Source organism: Strongylocentrotus purpuratus, unplaced genomic scaffold (assembly GCF_000002235.5).
Source record: "Strongylocentrotus purpuratus isolate Spur 01 unplaced genomic scaffold, Spur_5.0 spur5_scaffold_2, whole genome shotgun sequence".
Taxonomy (NCBI): domain Eukaryota; kingdom Metazoa; phylum Echinodermata; class Echinoidea; order Camarodonta; family Strongylocentrotidae; genus Strongylocentrotus; species Strongylocentrotus purpuratus.
This window is the reverse complement of record NW_022145605.1, coordinates 19,924,647-19,943,403: the sequence shown is the minus strand read 5'-3', so window position 1 is coordinate 19,943,403 and position 18,757 is coordinate 19,924,647. Positions and strand designations below refer to the sequence as shown.

Genomic DNA, 18,757 nt, shown 5'->3' with positions numbered 1-18,757 from the left:
AAATGGGATACCCAAAGTTTTCCCTGACATTTTAACAAAGTGTGACTGTATTTCCGATAATCTCTATTGAATTGTAGCCAAAAATACACTTTGTATTAAAATGTTTTGTTAATATTGATGAGGTTAATCTACATCTGCATATTACAACTTTAGCTTATGCAATTAACAGGATTTGAGAATCCCATTTAGCTCTTCATATTTAAGTCATTTGTAAAGTCATGGGTAGCTTTACGCATAGCTTTATGACCCCCCCCCCCCCCCCCCCCCCCCGGAGTAACAGAACGCTTAGCTTAAAGTTTAACCGTTGACCAAACACTTTACCTAACCTTAACCCTAACATAAACCCATTTGCAACCCGGACCCTGATGCTTTATCCATGATGAAATAAAGCCCAGAGCAATTGAGGCAGAAGCATTTGTCAGAAGCATATGCCAGATACTGCATGTTATATATTTAGGAAATACTATGTGATATTATGGTATCATAGGGTGGATTCAATTGTTTTATTCAGCTTGCTTATTATTTCAACTTCTAAAGCAAAACTTTTTAATCAAAGTGATATTTCAGAATGAGTTTAAATTTTGTACTGCCAAAATCAGGGCAAATATAATGACCTTGTTCAGAGTATAATAAGGAAAAGTGACCATGAGAACTAGAAAAAAAGACTTATAATGTGTAAGATATCAAAAGAACATCATAAAAACAAATGAGACTACCAGTATTACAGTAATCATATATTTTGGAATCGTCTCTTTAAGAATACATTTCAATATGATTCCTGGAAATTATTAAACTTGAATCAATCTGAATTTCATCAAAATCGTACCGTTTCCTATAGTCTGTTTCAATTTGTGAGCATGTGATATTATGTTCTCAATACTAGTGGATCCCTCTATATCTGGAGCAATGAGCAAAGTTTGGGGAATCCCTCTGAATTTTGGAGGGCCATCTGTAAGTGTAGATTCCCAGTACCCTTTGCATTTCTGCTGGTAATGTTCAGCCTCATAAAGAACACTAAAGAATGACCGCTCTAAAAACATTATTATCATTTAGTCGTCAAGTTGTCATGTTGTCAAGAACTAGTGAATCCTTCTATATCTGGTTTACACCCCTGTCTATAATTATTATTATTACTCTTTTATGTAATTGTAGATAAGAAGCCTAAAACTCGGGATGCGCTCCTCGACTGGAAGACGACTCAGAGGATGTTGCCATGGAATGTCATCCTCCTGCTTGGAGGAGGGTTTGCACTAGCTGATGGCACAGAGGTAAGACCATGGAGGTGTTTCACAAAGACTAAGATCAACTTTAAGTTGGACTTATCTATGGCACGCCATTCATGCCACTGGTTGCTCTTACCATTGATCTCTCGATTATGAACTTCAGATAATATTTTTTCCTTCAATAAGTTCTGTAGATTTGTGACCATGATTTGTACATCCTTTGAGAGACAAATGCCAGTAAATGGTGAGAGCAAACAGTGGCATGAGCGGCCTGCCATAGCTAAGTTCAATCTTAGTCGATCAAAGTCGATCTTAGTCTTCGTGAAACACCCCCTATATCGGGCTAGTATCCACCTTTAATAGAATGACCCCCTGTCTATAAAGACCATCTTCTTTGTTTCCTTTGAAAAGGTTTTCTTTTGGAAGCTTGCTCTAAAGCAAGCAGTCTGTTACGACCCCTTGCCTAGGAAGCCCATCATTTTGTGTATGCTTTGAACATTATATTCTATGGAAACCTTACATACTATACCTGTTTGCAATGACCATCTTTTATGTTTTCTTTGAAAATTGTTTCCCATTAAAGCCTGTACTAGCAGCATGTCTGTATAGACAGATTTTCTAGTCTCAACTGACCAGTAGTTCTATCCAGCTTTCACTGTATTACCAAATAGCCTTATTACCTACAAGTACTGATGGCTCCTGTATTAAAGGAGAAGTACTCTGTGATAGTAAGTTAGTTTTAATAGGAGCAGAAAAATGAGAAAAATAGGTCAGTGAAAATGCTTATGGGATTGATTTTTATGTTACAAGGCCTAGATCAGACAAATATCTTGGATTTGCACCTTTTCTATGTATTTACTGGTAATGTTTTATCTTATAGGCCTCGGGTCTCTCTCAATGGTTAGCGGACCAATTCAAGGTGTTAGAGTTCTTGCCTCCGTGGGTCTTTGTCCTAATCATCACCGTCATCATCTGCTTCTTCACCGAGTTCACCAGTAACGTTGCCACGGCAACGATCTTCCTCCCCATTCTTGCTGCTTTGGTAAGTATTAAGACATCCTTGTGGAATTAGATTGCCAGCTTATCTGGATTTACGTATTTTCGTCCATTTTCAGGCAAATTTTAAAATGACCGTACTTTTAAAGATGTCAATGGAAACTTCCTCCTGTGGTTCTTTTTAGGTACTAAAACACATTGTTATACAACTCACATTAAGATTACCCCTCGAATAGGACGTTAAATGGAAGCCCCATGTAGAGGAGAGTCACTATCTTTGCACGTTAAGAACCCACAGCACTATTTGTATAAGAGTAGGGGGAAACCCCGGTGTAGTGGTTCACCTGCACACCCCAGTATAGTAAGACAATATAAAAGAGGGATGTACTCCAATGGAAGAATAAATACAATCATTCATAACATGTGAATGAAATAATTTGTAACAAGGCACTTCTCAAAGGTTTGTGCATTAAATTGATTACATTACGAAAATAAAGCTGGTCTGCACTAGTTTGGCCAGGGGGATCATGGGGGACCAACAGGCACCGATTAGGCATTGTTTGCTATATAGAGGGCGCAAGTAGCTATAAGTAGTGCAGTGGGGCTTTAAACAAGAACTAATACCAATCCTTGTCCATCCCTTTGTATTGTACAGGCTGAAAGTATATGCATCAACCCCCTATATATCATGTTGCCTGCCACCATCTCCTGTTCCTATGCATTCATGTTGCCCGTGGCCACGCCCCCGAACGCCATCGCTTTCGCCTACGGCTCCCTCACTGTTCCGGACATGGTAAGTTTCAGGATATTTATCGGACAGTTTAGCTAGTTCACAGAGTTGTAAAAAAAATTAAACATTGTTGCAATTCTTTTAAAAACTGTTTTTGCAGCATTTTCTTATTTAAAGCCCATCAATACTAGTGAGAAGGGGGGATTAGACTCCCCTGCAAGGTCACTGGACAGGTGGTTATCTCATCAACTCAGCTCTCAATTAACATCAGAAAAAGAGGATCATGGGGGACCAATGGTCACCAATTATGCATCGTTTGTTATATAGAAGGAGCAAGTAGCTATAAGTAGTGCAGTGTGGCTTTAATGACACTGGGCTGCAAAAGATGTTTTGGCATTGTATGACCTTGATTTCAAAGTCTACTTACAAATATAAAGCGATATTCATACAAATAATAGAAATAGTACTTCAAACATGACATGAGACTTAATCCAATTAAATATTTACACTTCAGTCTTAATTACAATGTGCTATGATCTGCTTGAAACTGCAATGTACATGCTATCTAGCTGTATCTTTTGAGCTGATATCGATCTCAAGAGGCAATTTTTTTTTCATCCCCTTCACACATAATGTACATGTAGCCCACACTCCTCTCTGTGGTAATATTAATTTACTGATAATTCATTGATCGATTATAAAGTCGTGTTTGAAGTATATTATTATAACTGATTTACTGATAATTTCATTCATTGTAATTATTTGAACATTAGGGCGTGTACAGGAAAGATCAAAGCACCATAATATTTTCTTTGTACATGCATAGCAACATTTTTTTCGCAAAAGCAAATATCATTGTTAGTGTGATAATGAAGCACTCGGTGTCAGACATTAGAGCAAACAAACTCTCCAACTATGTGCTTGACTTATCTCATTATGATAACAAATGGAACCTGATAGCAAACAAGATGAGACAGGAGGATGTTGCCATCTATTCTTTGTTTTTGTAGCTCGAGTACAGAGTGCAAGCAGTAGGCATAATAGACATTCCGTGTGGAATCCCTTAAAGGGATCGTTTAACAATGTTAAATCTGAGATACACGGCCCTACGTGTTATCAGTGTCTGTGATATGGTGTAATATTGAAGCCCTACAAAAATTGCGCTTCAAAATGATCAAGAAGTGCCTCAAAAAAGTAAAAATCTTTGAGTGACCGGTTTTACCATACTCATTTTCCCCAATAGACTGTTGTGTTATGAAAACCGTCAGCCGAACGGTTTTCAAAATTTGTAATTCCAATCATAAATATCTTGATAATCAGACAGGTGATCGGCATGTAAAAGTCATGGGTATCCTGACTGACCTAAAGGTTTATAATTATCATTGCATCATGAGCTAAATCCAGAATTTTGTTTCAGAATCTGAGACAAAGTTACCGGATCCCTTTAAAGGAGAACTCCTTAGTTAATTACCTGTAATAAAAATTGAAATCAGAGAAAAAAATCTGAAAAAAAAAAGAAATTTGAAGAATATCAAACTATTAATCTCATGGAGACATAGGCAACTTGACCACGAGCTTATCGATGTAATTCCCTGACTATCTTTTACATATTTTGAAAGTGTAAATTTCCTCATTTGTCCCTAATTTGAGGGCCCATCGATGATGTTGTCTTGCCTATATTTGTTTTCATTTTTTATGTTCTGTCTTTTATCATCCACCCTCAGATGAGAGCTGGCTCCATGATGAACGTCCTCGGCATCATCGTGGTCAACGTCCTCATCAGCTCCATGGGCATCGTGGTCTTTGACGTCTTCAACTACCCCACCTGGGCTGGCAACCAGGCCGTCTGTCTACCCAACAATACCATGACTACGACCTTTCCTGGACTCGTCACACCAAACGGAACTTGCGTATGCTAAAGGTTGTTGAAACGGTGACCCGAGATTTCCTCCTGGGACGATTTCTCTTCTTTGTCAAAGGTATAGGGTTAGGGTTAGGTTTACAATTGGGTGTTGGGTTAGGTTTAGGGTAAGGGTTAGGTAGGGTGTTTGGTCCAGGGTTGAAGTTAAGAATTAGGTTGGTGTTGGAAATTGAAATTGTTAGTGTTGGAAATTTTTAGTGTTGGAAATTGTTGCAGGAGCACAAGCATCGTACAACAGCCCACCAGCCTTGCTCTATACACGACGCACCAAACGGCACCTGTGTATCCTGAAGATCATCCATGTCTATCAAACAGTGACGTGCTGATCGTCAAACAGAACTGGCGTAACTTCTTAAGATCATCTTCGAAACAGTGACTTGCCTTCATATCTTACCCAGGAGTCTGAGGAAAAAGGTGTCTTTGAGCATTGACGTGGAAGGGGCAAGTTTACTACGTTTCTTAGCACGTGCAATGGAAATGCAGGGATACTACACAACTTTTATTTTTAAACACATTGTAATAGATTTAGCATGAAGTATTTGTACAATCCCATTACAAATTTTCTAGGAATACTACCAGGGACAGTTGATTACATAGCAAGTGCAATTAATGTGGTCTACCGAATCGAGTGATTTTGTAGCGAATGTGAATAATCATGTATAATTGGTCGACATTCCTTGTGATTTTGATGCTTCCAATCGGTGCTCCGTGTGACATTTCTATGCCAAATTGCAATTTTATCAGAATCATAATCAAATGAATGGTGGATACTGTGGATATAATTTTTGTTTGATTATTATTATCTTTTAATATCAAATGCAAAACTATGCTAATGCATTTTGGCCAACAACATGCAACTATGACAAGAATTTCCACACAAGGTTTCGCCATTAAAGACAGGAGCGGAGGGAGGGGGTTGCCTCTCCAATATTTTTCATTTGCTTGGCCATGTAAAATGTTTCACTTATTATTCTGAATGTGCATTTGGGTATACCCCTCCTTTTCACCATTCTGAAGAGGGATATATTTGTAGAAAAGGATCCTTGATTTCGTCTTTACTTTCAATATGTTGAAAATTTTCTTAGGGTGGTATTCTCGAAAGTGGATTAACTTTAATAGTCCATGGTTTAATCCTCGGACTAAGTATGGAATACCAAGTGTCCATATGAATATATTTTTGAATAATTTGATATGTCTCTAATTTACCATGATAACATAATTATTTCATAGTTATATTGTTGTTTATTAACTATGTTATTATTTAGTGACAGATTAAATTATTAAAAAACATATTCATATGGACACTGGGCATTTCATACTTAGTCGGAGAATTGAACCATGGAATAAAGTTAGTACGCTTTTGAGAATACCACCCTTAGAATTCAAGGGACGGTGGTGCTGAAGGTTGGTTGTGAGAATGTATAAGGAGGTGGATTGCCCTCAATTTGTTCTAAATACCTAATATGATCCATACCTATGAGAATTTGCAAACTCTCAATGGAGTGAAACTTTTACTGTATACAATGCAAAGCACAGCTCTTTCATACATCATTTTACTTCATGTCATTCAAATAGATATTTTACTTTTTTATCATTTTTTATATTTTTTCTTGTATTGTAAATATTCCTTTAAAGGGAAAGTCCACCCCAAAAATAAGTTTGTTTCGATAGAGGCAGAATAATAAGAAAATCAGGTGAGTGAAAGTTCGAGCAAATTCTGAATGAAAATAAGAAAGTTATGAATTATTGAAGTTGTGATCATTCAAACACAAATTGGCAACTCTATGACGTATCATGCGAGCTCAAATTCCATTTGCTCAGTACTAAAAAAATCTAAAATTTTCATTTTCCCTCAAGAAAAATTTCAACCATACATGCACCCTAAATATAATAATTGCAAATATGTTTCTATACTCCCCCTGCAAGGAACAAATATATATTCCGTCATCAATAACGAAGAAAACATGATTTTATGGAATATTATGCACAAAGCAAATGAAGGAGAGCTCGTATAATAAGTCACAGAGTTGCCAATTTGTATTTGATTGATCACAACTTCAATAATTCATAACTTTCTTATTTTCATTCAGAATTTGCTCAAACTTTCACTCACCTGATTTTCTTATTATCCTGCCTCTATCAAAACAAACTTATTTTGGGGGTGGACTTTCCCTTTAACAGAGAAGATCATGCATACTTATATCTAATATTTATATATTGATTACATAAATTTTATGCTTTAAAATTTGCAATATATGCAATTAACTTATATACTGTATGCAGACTACTGTTAGATTGGGATAAAATGTGAATACTGGTAATATTTGGTATCAGTGTCGAAAAACTTTGTTGAGATTTTCCATAGTATTAAAGATATTTTTTATTGTTTATTTGTTGTTGATTTGGGGATTTAAAATTTTTTTTTTCTTCAATTTTGCAGCGCTCTGTTGGAGCTTCCCACCACTCTCATGTTTTCCATTTAAACTGTTATTTTTATATTCAGACAGATAGAGAGAACTTCAGTTCTCCTGTCAAATTATACTCGAGTTATAAAGGAAATAGGCCATTTTTGTAATGTAACCAAATAGAATGCATGATCCGTCTTTGTCAAGTACATTGTACATACGTGCATGTGGAGTCAGAATGAAAATTGCATACATTAGATGTTGCTAGACAGGACAAACATGGTGGCTTGCATTACCCAACAACACATATAGGTTATAGTTTGTACCGAGGCACTTCACAAAGACAAATTCATTCAATTTGGTTAACGTACATTAGGAAAATGGCCTATTCAGTCTCTTATCAAAGATTTTAAAGACCAAAGTATAAGATGTATATTTTGATTCTATTTATCAGTTTACAGTTGTCTTCCTCAGAGTGAATGTAATTTTGTGGGCTACTCTTAAAAATGGAGCATTTCATGTATATCTTTCTTCACCTTTACAAACTAACAGAAATAATTTTACTTATTCTTGTATGTGTAAAATGTATGTGATAAGAATCGGCATTACATTTACACGTACAGTGCATCCCAGAAAATCAAAACCGAGAATTACTGATGTTTTATCATAACTTAATCACAATTGTAATTAATAAACGACACATATTTGTAAAGCTTAGATTGTCTTCTTTCATTTTTCCTGATTGAAGTGTAATATGAAAGGACAGAGAATGAACTTTCTGGAAATAAGATTTTCTCTTTAAAATGACTTTTTGGTACCCTTTCTTCAATTTTTTTTAATCACTCATGCGTGAAATATGCATCATATGATTTGCATCAAATTAAAGAGGAGGATCTAAGCTTCACAAATATGTGTCATTTATTCATTATAATTGTGATTAGGTTATGATAAAACATCGATAATTCTTTGTTTTGTTTTTTCTTGGATGCACTGTATATTGTTTAATTTATCAAATTGAACCTCATACTGTGTGTAAAAAATATATCAATGTCTTCCATTCAATAAATAAATGCAATATATCAATGCATATATTTTATAAAATAAAGGAGTTTTAATTTTGCCCTTATTTGCTCGCTGTGAATGAACAGTTCACATTTCATAACTATCTGAGTTGAGTATATCATTTGAAAATACAAGTATCATTACAACCATTCTGATTTTGAAAACATCCTACAATGTATCAAGCCAAGTAACAAAAAGTAACAAGTTTCTCGTCCAGACTTTTTCAAAAACGGAGGTGGCAGCGCTTTTATACTACATGTATTTACTATTTTTCAATTTTTGCTATTTTTTTCCAAGATGGCCGTCATGCGGAATATGGCTGGCCAAGGTATATTTATTCACAGATGTGCTATTTGAGTATACTGATGCAAGGTATGACAAAACAAAGGATTTGTATCATTTTAGAACCGGTGAAAAATGGACAATGTCTTGTGTTAATCAGCTTGAATTAGCTATAGAAGCTATTTTATACAAAATGTAAACAAAAGGAGGCGGCGGCCAAAAAGGAGGTGGGCGGGGACGAGAAACTTGTATGTTTTGTTACTTGGCCATAAGGTTGTTTTCTTGATTGCAGCTTATACAGTACTAAAGACACAGGTTTGTTGTATACAGCCTGAATAACACTGGGACTGCATGTTTTTGAAGTGTACAAATCACGAAAAATATTTAGTTCTGCGTATTAGGTGTTCCATGTGGCTATACACATACTAAAACATGAGCTTCATATATTATTTCTATACAAATAAAACACAAGTTTGCATACTCTTGATAAACATTGTTTATTGTTTATTACTCACGATGTGTGAGTAGACTACTGGCCATACATGTTTGATTTTTACCATAAAAGGGGATAGATACAAGGCAAAAGAAGCATCGACTATGACTGGGTCATAAAACGGCTTTTGATCATTGAAAATACATTGATAGTGCGATACTCGTGGGTCAACTCTACATCCAGATTTTCAGAGGTAGAAGTTTGTACAGTATGTTGCATAATGTTGATAGAATACTACTACCGGTACATGTACATGTACATGTACATATAACCCAGCCATAGTCATACACTAGTACACAAAATCACAAGTTTTACAGCTCTGTAAAAGCTAGATCATACCACCCAATACAAAAGCATAAAACCTGGTAGTAAACCAATACAATTACACAAGAAAATAAAACGTAGCGGAACATGTATGCAGATAACCCAATACATGAGAGCTACAAGCTGTTTCAGCAAAAAGAATTACAAAAATCTGACGATAATCTCTTGAACCAAGTAGAGGAAAGTAGTCCCTTCATTTTATTATAGGACTTTTTTGGTTTTGCTTACTTACAAGTTGCAAAAAATACCTGAATTAAACAAAAATGAAATACGCTTTTAGAGATGATATACCGATACATATGGCAGATGCATTGTATTTCTAAGGTTAGGTATACACATTACATAACCAAGTTATGAATAAAATGAAATGTTCTGTTTGATAAACTGTTAAATTAAATTTCACAATTTTCTACTCCTGACCACTCCGTATATCTATGCAATCTTTGCTTTTAAGAATCTCAGTTTAACAAATAAAAAAAGGAAAGAATGAATCACGAACAACTTAATTTTCCACAAGTTCAAGTCAAGTGAAATTCTATGTCTTGGGGACACATCTTATATTCACACATACATGTAGCTCTAGTTTTTAGACTGACCCACTATTAAAATGCTTGCAGCAATAAATACACACACAGACAAAATAGGAAAATACAGTTCTTCCAGGTACATAATTTTTCCTAAGACAGACACGAACGAAAAGGAACACAACCACATACACTGTACTATCAACCTAGGGTAATATATTAGATATATATGAATAAATATGTTTGCTTGTTGTTTCTGCCGGGGCTTTGAGTTGCATCAGCATTTCTTGCCCAGGCCGAATCGCTCATCTGTAAATGAGGCAAAACAAAAAAATGGTACTGTTATTTTATTTATTACATACTTCTGTACAGTGTAAAGTATAGATCTAAGTACAGAAATGAGACAGTCAGTTCATACTAGTTTTCACCTTTACAAGCAGCTTGCACTTGGTGGTTTGGGTAAACAACAACTGAAGGAATTTTCTCATTTATCATCAAGAAAAAAATATTGGCAATAAATTCATTTTACAATTAGTGCAATTGTCAATAGGTCTTTTGTTGACAGAATATGAATATTTTTTCTCTTATTGAAAATATTTTTTTGGTTTTGTTCCTTAAAAGCTCAAACAAAGCTGAATGTTGAATAGGTAAAACAACGAAGGGGGGGGGGGGGGGTATATCTTGTTATTATTGGACACAAATGGGACAGCAAATTATTAAATGCCTGTACCATGGACCCATATATGAAGAGCTGTTCCAAAAGGTACTACATCCATAAATCCAAGTTCTGAGAAAAAGATTATCATGAATTATCATAATTAGCAATGCCCTCAGTTTGGAATGATACTTTGGCTGATTATACTATTGTATGATTCAAGTATAAAACCACCCTTTAAAAATATCTAAGTCTGCACAAATATTTTTCATAAAGTTATGTTTTTTTTAATAATTTTGTGGATGTAGTACATTTTGGAACCAAAATTGGATTTAGTACTTTTTGGAACCGAAAGTCTTGCCTACTGTATGCAAGTTACAATGCATTAAACCTGAATGGATATAGTACCTTTTGGAAACTAACTTATTTTTAAATGCCATTTTTTACTTTTTTGGGGGAAATTCCTTTTTTTTTGGAAGTGTCCATTTTGATAAAAATGGATGTAGTACCTTTTGGAACCGAGCTCTTCATATATTTAGGATACACTTTCTGACTCCTGTCAGCGCAAGCCCACTTCTTGACCATTCCTTAATACAGGGGTGTCCATCATTGCTTACCTATGATGTCCATCTTGCATAGAGGACAGGTCCTTTTTCGTATAAGCCAACTATCCACGCATCTATTGTGAAACGTGTGGTGGCACGGCAGCATTCGTATTGTCTGGATCGAGAAAGATGACAGGAGAAACAAAAGAGCATTAATGTGAAGTAATACATAAGTTGATGAGTTGTCCTATGCAGAATTTTTCCCTGTATAAAGGGGTACCTGGTATTTGTCCTATTGGGTAGTTTCCCCATATGTGGTTGGCTTATGGAGTAGTTTTCCTATACAGGGGTAGATGTCCTAGGGTTTTTTTTTCTTCTAAAGGGGTTACTGTAAGGGATGTTTTCCTGAAAGGGTGTTAGTCCTTGGGGTAATTCGTGGACGAGTGGAAATGTCACCAGACCGCGGTTCAAGTCCCTCCACGGCACTAATGTCCTTTGGCAAGACATTGATCTACATTTGCGACTCTCCACCCAGGTGTTAAATGGGTACCCGGCATTACGAAAAGCTCTCGTTAAAACTATACCCCACCACTATAGCACAGCAGTCAATGTAATCTGGTGGGGTAGCACTACCCCAGATTCGTTTCTCTCGTTAAAACTTTGTAATCTGGTGGGGTAGCAATACCCCAGTTTCGTTTCTCTCGTTAAAACTTTGAGAGAGCTACTACTATTACACAGGCACCAATGGGAATCTGATGGGGTCTCACTACCCCACTTTCAATTCTCTCGTTAAAAACTTGGACAGAGCCTTGAGGCTTTGAGTGAGAGATTAAGATATTGGATTGCAGCTGGACTCTACATCATCTTACGTAATACTAGTGTAAACAAACTCTTACTGGGGTCTGCCTGAAAGGAAATGAGAAGTAGGAAATAAGTATTTTACTTGTTTTAAGATATTTTCATGTCCTAAAGTCACTAATAATTTAGATGAAGACCAAAATGAAAGTTCGAACGAAGCAAAATGACCCATAATTGGCGATATAACAACAATTTTAACTCTGGCAGCGAACCCCTGCATGTGTCTCTTTCTCCCTTCTCCCTTCCTTTCCCCTTGTATCGTGCTTATCTCTCTCTCGCTATCACCTCATCAAGGTCTCGGTGGGGTGGATTACAGCGCTAGTGTTTACTTAGGGCTTATCACAATCTCAGCTCTAGTACAAGTAGAAATGGTGAAAGTCAAATGGGGGTTTCAATTTTAAACGACGAGTTTTCGTCATGGTATGATGTGAAAACTTAAGTGCTTAGATTAGCAAGTGCGCGCTTGTAAAAACGATGCCTGGCTGGAATGCTCCCCAGGGAGTGGAGAATGTGCATACATTGTGTGCTGGTTAGCCTGAATCCGATGACCGGGGTCATAATATATATATCTGTAAAGTGCTTTGAGAGGGTCTTCGGTCCTGAAAACACCATATAAGAACTAGGTATTCTTATTATTATTATTAATTGTTTTTTTAAAGCTCCACTGTCCTACTTGTAGCTACTTGCTCCCTCTATATAGAAAACTTCCCCAATCGGTGCCTGTTGGTCCCTTATGATCCTCTTTTTCTTATGTTAGTTGAGAGCTGAGTTAATGAGATAGCCAACTGTCAGTGACCGCGCTGTGTGGTCTAATCCCTTCTGGCCCAGTAGTGTTGACTGTTTTTAAGACATTTGCTTTAGGGGTAGTTGTCCTAGAAAAGGTACAGCAGTAGAGGATGGAATAGTCTGGGACAAGGTAGTCTAGAGGTATTCGTCTTGATAAACACCAATAACAAAATTGTGTGTACAATTGTCAATAAAATCTAATGCAGCAAGAAGGACTGAGAGCTTACTTGTCCTTTGAAGAATTCCTCCAGGCACACTGCACAGCTGTCCATGGAGTCGCTGGCTGAAAACTCATATTTCTTCCTCTTATACTTCCATACTGACATCTTAGACAGGGACTGCTTAGCTAACCTCTGAAGAGTCTCCTGGTAAAGAGTAAATTCATCGTATCATGAATATTTCTTTATAGAGGTGTAGAGGTGTTGTGGTCTAGTGGATAAGTCACCCGACTGCGGATCACAAGGTACGGGGTTCAAGTCCCGCCGCGGGACCAATGTCCCTTGGCAAGACATTAATCTACATTTGCCACTCTCCACCCAGGTGTAAATGGATACCTGATATGTAAAGCGCCATGAGCGTCAGAGCCTGGCAGATATCGGTGCTACATGTATATCCATGTTATTATTATTATTATTATTATATGAAAAATAATTTGACGGATCACAAGGCCAAGTGAAGCTCTGCACTCTGAAAGAATGACCAACAGGATGAAAATAACAGCGCCAAACTGATTGTGCTGCGCTTATAATTTCCAGTCACCTAAAGAAATGCATTTTTGAAAGATATTTCATATTAATAACAGAGAAACCTCTAATTTGAAGCTTAGGAGAGCTTCTATTTATTTGATTTATGAACTACAGTCGAATAAAATCTGACAAAAGAAAATATTGAAAAAACAGACCCATTTTTGATATTTTTATCAAATTAGGATCCATGTTTAGGGATTTTTTTGTGAAAAAGTGACCCATTAGAGAGGAACCCCCCGTATATCCTAATATGTAAGTACCCACCCCCCCCCAACCCCGGCATGATAACTGGTATTAAATCAACTGCTCACCTCTAGATCTTCAATGTTGTTTTGTTGTGGATGTTGTGCCATCCCTCTCAGCATGCTTAGGATGTAAAATCCGATGATCAGGGACACCAAACTACGCCAAATCCAGTAGTACTCATGCTACACAAAAATATTCAAGCCATAAAAAAAAGTACAGAGAAAGATTTTAAAATTCACTAAAAAAATTCCTTTAAAGGGCAATCCAACCCTTATAATAAGTTCATTTGTATGAAAGCAGAAAATAAGTTAAGCAGAATAGTGAAAGTTTGAAATAGATTGGACCAATAATCAAAGAGTTATGAATGTTTGAAATACAAGATCACTTGGGGCCCTACTCAAAGTATGGATAGCATATTATTATAGGTCTACTAAAAAGAATAGACCCTCCCGAGCCATTTGTTTAAAAAAAAAAAAACTTGTCATTTCATGTGTTGGAACAAAGGGGAAAGTTTTTTTTGCCACTACATCATAGAGACGATACTGATTGAGCCAATTTGAAGAGCCCATACCTATAGTGATTACAAGTTTCAAATGTTTATAACTTTATCATATTTTGTCCAATTTCATCATATATCTTCTACTACAAACTTTTTGATATATTTTCATAGATCTTCTACTGGTAGGAATTTATTCCTTGAAATGCTAGAGCGCCGTATGGCAGCCATGCTAAAGCCAAGGTAATAGAATAGTCGGGAGCACCAGGAGGGTCAAATCTGACTGACATGAGCGCCATACAAGAACCCATTATTATTATTATTAGTATTACTACAAACTTTCTGATATATTTTCATCTATCTTCTACTATGAACTTTCTGATATATTTTTATATATCTTCTACTACAAAATTTCTGATCTATTTTCCACAAATTTTCTGATCTATTTTCATATCATATCTTCTACTATGAACTGACAAATTTCTGATGAAATGAAAATTAAAAAAAAATTGTGAAATGTTATTGGCAGAATGACGTAATCAAATTTGCAGGAAGAACAAATTAATAAAACAAAAGTATCAAATCTGACGGATACAACAGAATATCATTGTTTATTATATTATTATTATTATTATTATTCTAGTCGTGACGTACCTCTGACGAGGACTTGTGCTGGGAGAAGCATACAGTCCCTTCCCACTCTCTGAACTTGCTACCCCCGCTAGACCGGCCACAGGTTGACCAAAGGGTCAGCTTAGGGGTCGCCTTGGCTCTAGAGTCTGGTCTAGCTGTGATGTTAGCTCTATGTTTGCCATTCCTATTAAAAGAGAAATCAGAAATATAAAGTTAACAAAATGCATGAACTGACTTTAACTTGAATAAACATGGTATTAATAGTTTAGGCAATGCCAATACATGATAATGTTAATGGAAAATAATAAAATTACTCAGTTTTTACATTGATTGTAATTGCAAGGAACTATTTTTGGCATGTAAAATATCAATGAGAATGATTGAATAAATATGAACATGTGTAAACGTAAGTGCTGAGCATTCACTGCAGTCAAAACCTTCTTTTTTAATTTTCAGTTAATATACTGTTTATACATGTAGTTAAATCAGTCCATGACCATCAATTTCCAATTTGATACGCATATTTCTTTACTTTTTGAAAGAGTTAATTGATTTAATAATGTAAAAAACATACCAGAACCAATATGAAAGGATTAATGATGTTCCTTACTTAAACTATATAAAACGTTTTCTTCTAATGAGTTGTACTAGGAATATCTTACCTCAAATCAACATTTGATCTAAATTTCTTGATCTCTTTTGGGTCAGTGATGAGTATGATTGGTCTATCGGTAGTGAAGTGAAGCTCAATCTAGGAATAAAGAAAACACTCACATAAATGACATAATTCATCGCAATGCTCAATGTACCAACAACAAAATAATTCCAGGAGTGCAAGCAATAAGAATATTATACTCTATAAGACAAAGCTCAGTTTCAGTATGCAATATGCTCTATCCAAATTTTTTTATCATGGGTCAACTACATGTACAATTAGATTCACAAATAAACAAATAATACTTAATACCAGACCTACTTGGATGACAGCATTATTGCGAGTTACATCCAGTAGTTTATAAAGGATCATTTAGTTACTTCAAATGATATCAGCAAAGTTTTAAGTAGAAAGAAATTTAAGAATCATGTAATTTCTTTAAAAGATATCCTAAAAATAATTTTATAAAAAATAGTATATAAGAATCATCATAGTAAGAGATCAAGAAACAAAAATAAATTAATGATGTTCATACCTCTTTGAAGAGTCCAGGATTAAGAGCCAATACTAGAAGAGCTGAAGCACCAAACAGCATTGCTTGCTTCACCTATTAAAAAAAAGATCAATGAATGATATTTGGTACCAGTTTAGAGCGGTGATTCTTTAACAAGCAATATTCCATTTTGGTGCAAAAAGAAAAGTGGAATTGAATGTTTTAAACATAAATGTATTGTACATGGAGACTTATATTGTTCTACTTGTATTGAAATATACATATGCCAGATACTTGAATTTCCTCTCCAGCTTGAAATGCAATAAATATCAACACGGCAAAAATGTTTCTCACGGGGGGGGGGGGGGGGGGGGGGGGGGGGGGGGGGGGGGGGGATATAACTATACAAGGGTAGACTTGACACATTTACTTCTGTCTGTTGAGAGCCAGAAGGGAACAAGTTTCTGACTCTCAGCAAGAAATATATATATAATGAGTGAAAATTTGATAATTTTATTTTTTATTTTTAAGTCCTTCCAGAAGGAAAACAGCATCTAACTGGGTGTGCTTTTCACATACAGTTTAAGGGCCAGGGCCAGTATTCAATTCAATACTTAGCATAAGTAAGAAATTTACTAGGTAAATGGCTACCGGTAAGCTAAAAAAATTAATTATCTCGTATTCAAATCACATTTTAGACTTATACTTACGCAAGACAAGATCTAAGTAAAATACTTACTGATAAGCACTGTGACATCACATGGTCAATCAAAAGTAATGCGCAATTAATTTGTTGCAATAAATGCGTGCTGATATAATTGTGCGCAGGTTATAATACTGCCTAAGAAAACCATATGCCTGAGCTGCCGCCCCAATGAAGGCCTCAAAATAATTGGCTTAAGTCTGGTAGGCAGCTGTCTTAGATTTAGGGTAAAATACTTAGCCAAAAGTTTGCATCAGTTGAATACCCAAATTGGCTAAGTATTTTATCTAAGCCAAATACTAAGTAAAAAGCTTAAATTTTGTACTTAAGTATTGAATTGAATACGGGCCTAGAGCCTCCTAACCTCATCATTCATACACACAAAATTAAAATAGAAGAATAAAAAAACAATTTGAGAGGCATCTCACTTGCTCGAGAAGAGAGCACCCCGTTCCTCCTTGTGCTCCGGCAGATTCCTCTAGGGGTGGGAGGTAGAAGATCCCGACCCATTCCTCATCTTCAGACAGCTTCTTATCCTCTTCGGTCTTGCTCTTATCAAGCTCATCGGGTAGAGTGTCACCATCTTCGCTGCATGTACTTGTTATCTGCAAAAGTTGAATTAACCTCCTTAGATTTATATGTTTTAAATTGAATATATGTAGTCTGCCTGACAGTTCCCCCATACAGAAACTCTCGAGTCTTCAATTTATTGATCAATCCTTACATTTTATGTTTCATGTACAAACAATGCGTGTACCGGTATATGTAAATATACTCATCATGTTAAACAAGTTTAATACATGTATTAGATTAAAAAAATTAAGTGTTAGAGTATATGTACATCTACTGATAATAAATCACCAAACAACATCTGTATTTGTTTGTTTGGTTTCTTAGGAAGTTTTTGTTTTGATTTGTTCTTTTTGTTTGTTATTGTTTTTGGATAAATTATAACTTAACAACAAAGAATCATACTTTAAAAGTACACATAGATCTACACTAGATTTATATATTTTAACCTAAATAGATATGCAGTTGCACTGATACAGAAACTAAAAACATTTAAGATTAAACTCATCAATAAAAAAGCGGGACAATCGACACCAGTCGTTGCATCAGATCAGTCATCATGTAAATTGTCCTCCACTTCCCTTATTTCTTCTGAGATGATTGGATTTTCAACCTAATCACTTGACGATATACCCAATAGTAGTATGATCGTTTTTTATCCACAATTTTTTTTCATCAGTTAACTTTAATAACGGTAGTTTACTTACAGTCTGTATCAATCCTGATGCATTTATACCGTTGGGTCCACTGCGAGAATACACTCCACGCACCTCGATTCCGCCCGGCTGCAGGCGTACGAGTGCCTCCCGTTCTCCGGAGACCAGCTGCAGCAGAAGCGATAAAACGAAGGCCCAGCTGGCTAACTTACTGCTGTTGATTGCTCTTGCAATGTGCCGCAGCTTCACTGAAGAGTTGGAATGGAATGTTATCATCTTCACTCCTTCATTATCTAATCCTTTCAACTTCAATTTCACCTTCATTTTAAAGATTGAGTACCTGGATTTCCTTTGACATATTGATCAAAACAATGTTTAAAAGACTGGTGTATAGTCAGTACTTTGCATATTTTATGTTGCTTTTGCGTTGAAAAATATTTTGAGATAGGGTACCAATCTTTTAGCAATCCTGTATTACGTATCATAACATACAGCTAGCCTAGAAACTGTGTCGGAATATAGGCGAAGGGATGTAATTTGAAAGGCAAAGGAAAAAGTGCAGATGGAGAAAAGGAGGGAAGATTGTGGGGAAAAGGGAGATTGAATGTGGAAGAAGGAACTGGAAATATATTTATACAAAAAAACTTATTTGATAAACTGATTGTGTCCTTTTTTCCAATTAATTAAGAAAAAAAATTGACGACATTGGGAAATAAAAGTAAAACTTAATACCAAGACCTATAAAGGATAAATGA

The 18,757-nt window shown here is 35.8% G+C and overlaps 2 protein-coding genes across 2 annotated transcripts in view; one reads left to right on the top strand and one right to left on the bottom strand.

Annotated features, from left to right (window-relative positions):
* LOC594463 (solute carrier family 13 member 5) overlaps window positions 1–6,029 on the top strand; it is a 30,073-nt gene extending 24,044 nt beyond the window's left edge. The window contains exons 12-15 of the mRNA XM_030991920.1: window positions 1,153–1,268; window positions 2,104–2,265; window positions 2,875–3,012; window positions 4,674–6,029. Of these exons, the coding sequence (XP_030847780.1) occupies window positions 1,153–1,268; window positions 2,104–2,265; window positions 2,875–3,012; window positions 4,674–4,868 (611 nt within the window). The 3' untranslated portion in view covers window positions 4,869–6,029. The remainder of the gene's footprint in view (window positions 1–1,152; window positions 1,269–2,103; window positions 2,266–2,874; window positions 3,013–4,673) is intronic.
* A 2,337-nt stretch (window positions 6,030–8,366) lies between these two features.
* Window positions 8,367–18,398, bottom strand: LOC753231 (RING finger protein 215). Its single transcript, XM_011663197.2, has 9 exons — window positions 18,054–18,398; window positions 17,205–17,381; window positions 16,116–16,187; window positions 15,588–15,676; window positions 14,947–15,109; window positions 13,862–13,978; window positions 13,032–13,169; window positions 11,233–11,335; window positions 8,367–10,269 (listed from the first exon to the last, which is right to left on the bottom strand). Exons 1-9 carry the CDS (start codon window positions 18,324–18,326, stop codon window positions 10,238–10,240), a joined length of 1,164 nt encoding a protein of 387 aa, XP_011661499.1. The 5' UTR covers window positions 18,327–18,398; the 3' UTR covers window positions 8,367–10,237.
* Between the last annotated feature and the right edge of the window lie 359 nt (window positions 18,399–18,757).

Bases quoted from the DNA above. Each gene is read 5' to 3' on its own strand.
- LOC753231 (XM_011663197.2), bottom strand. From the start codon at position 18,326: ATGAAGGTGAAATTGAAGTTGAAAGGATTAGATAATGAAGGAGTGAAG. The intron at 13,979-14,946 runs GTACGTCACGAC...ATTTTTGTGTAG, and splicing joins AGCACAAGTCCTCGTCAGAG to CATGAGTACTACTGGATTTG. The intron at 13,170-13,861 runs GTGAGCAGTTGA...ACTCTTTACCAG, and splicing joins ACAACATTGAAGATCTAGAG to GAGACTCTTCAGAGGTTAGC.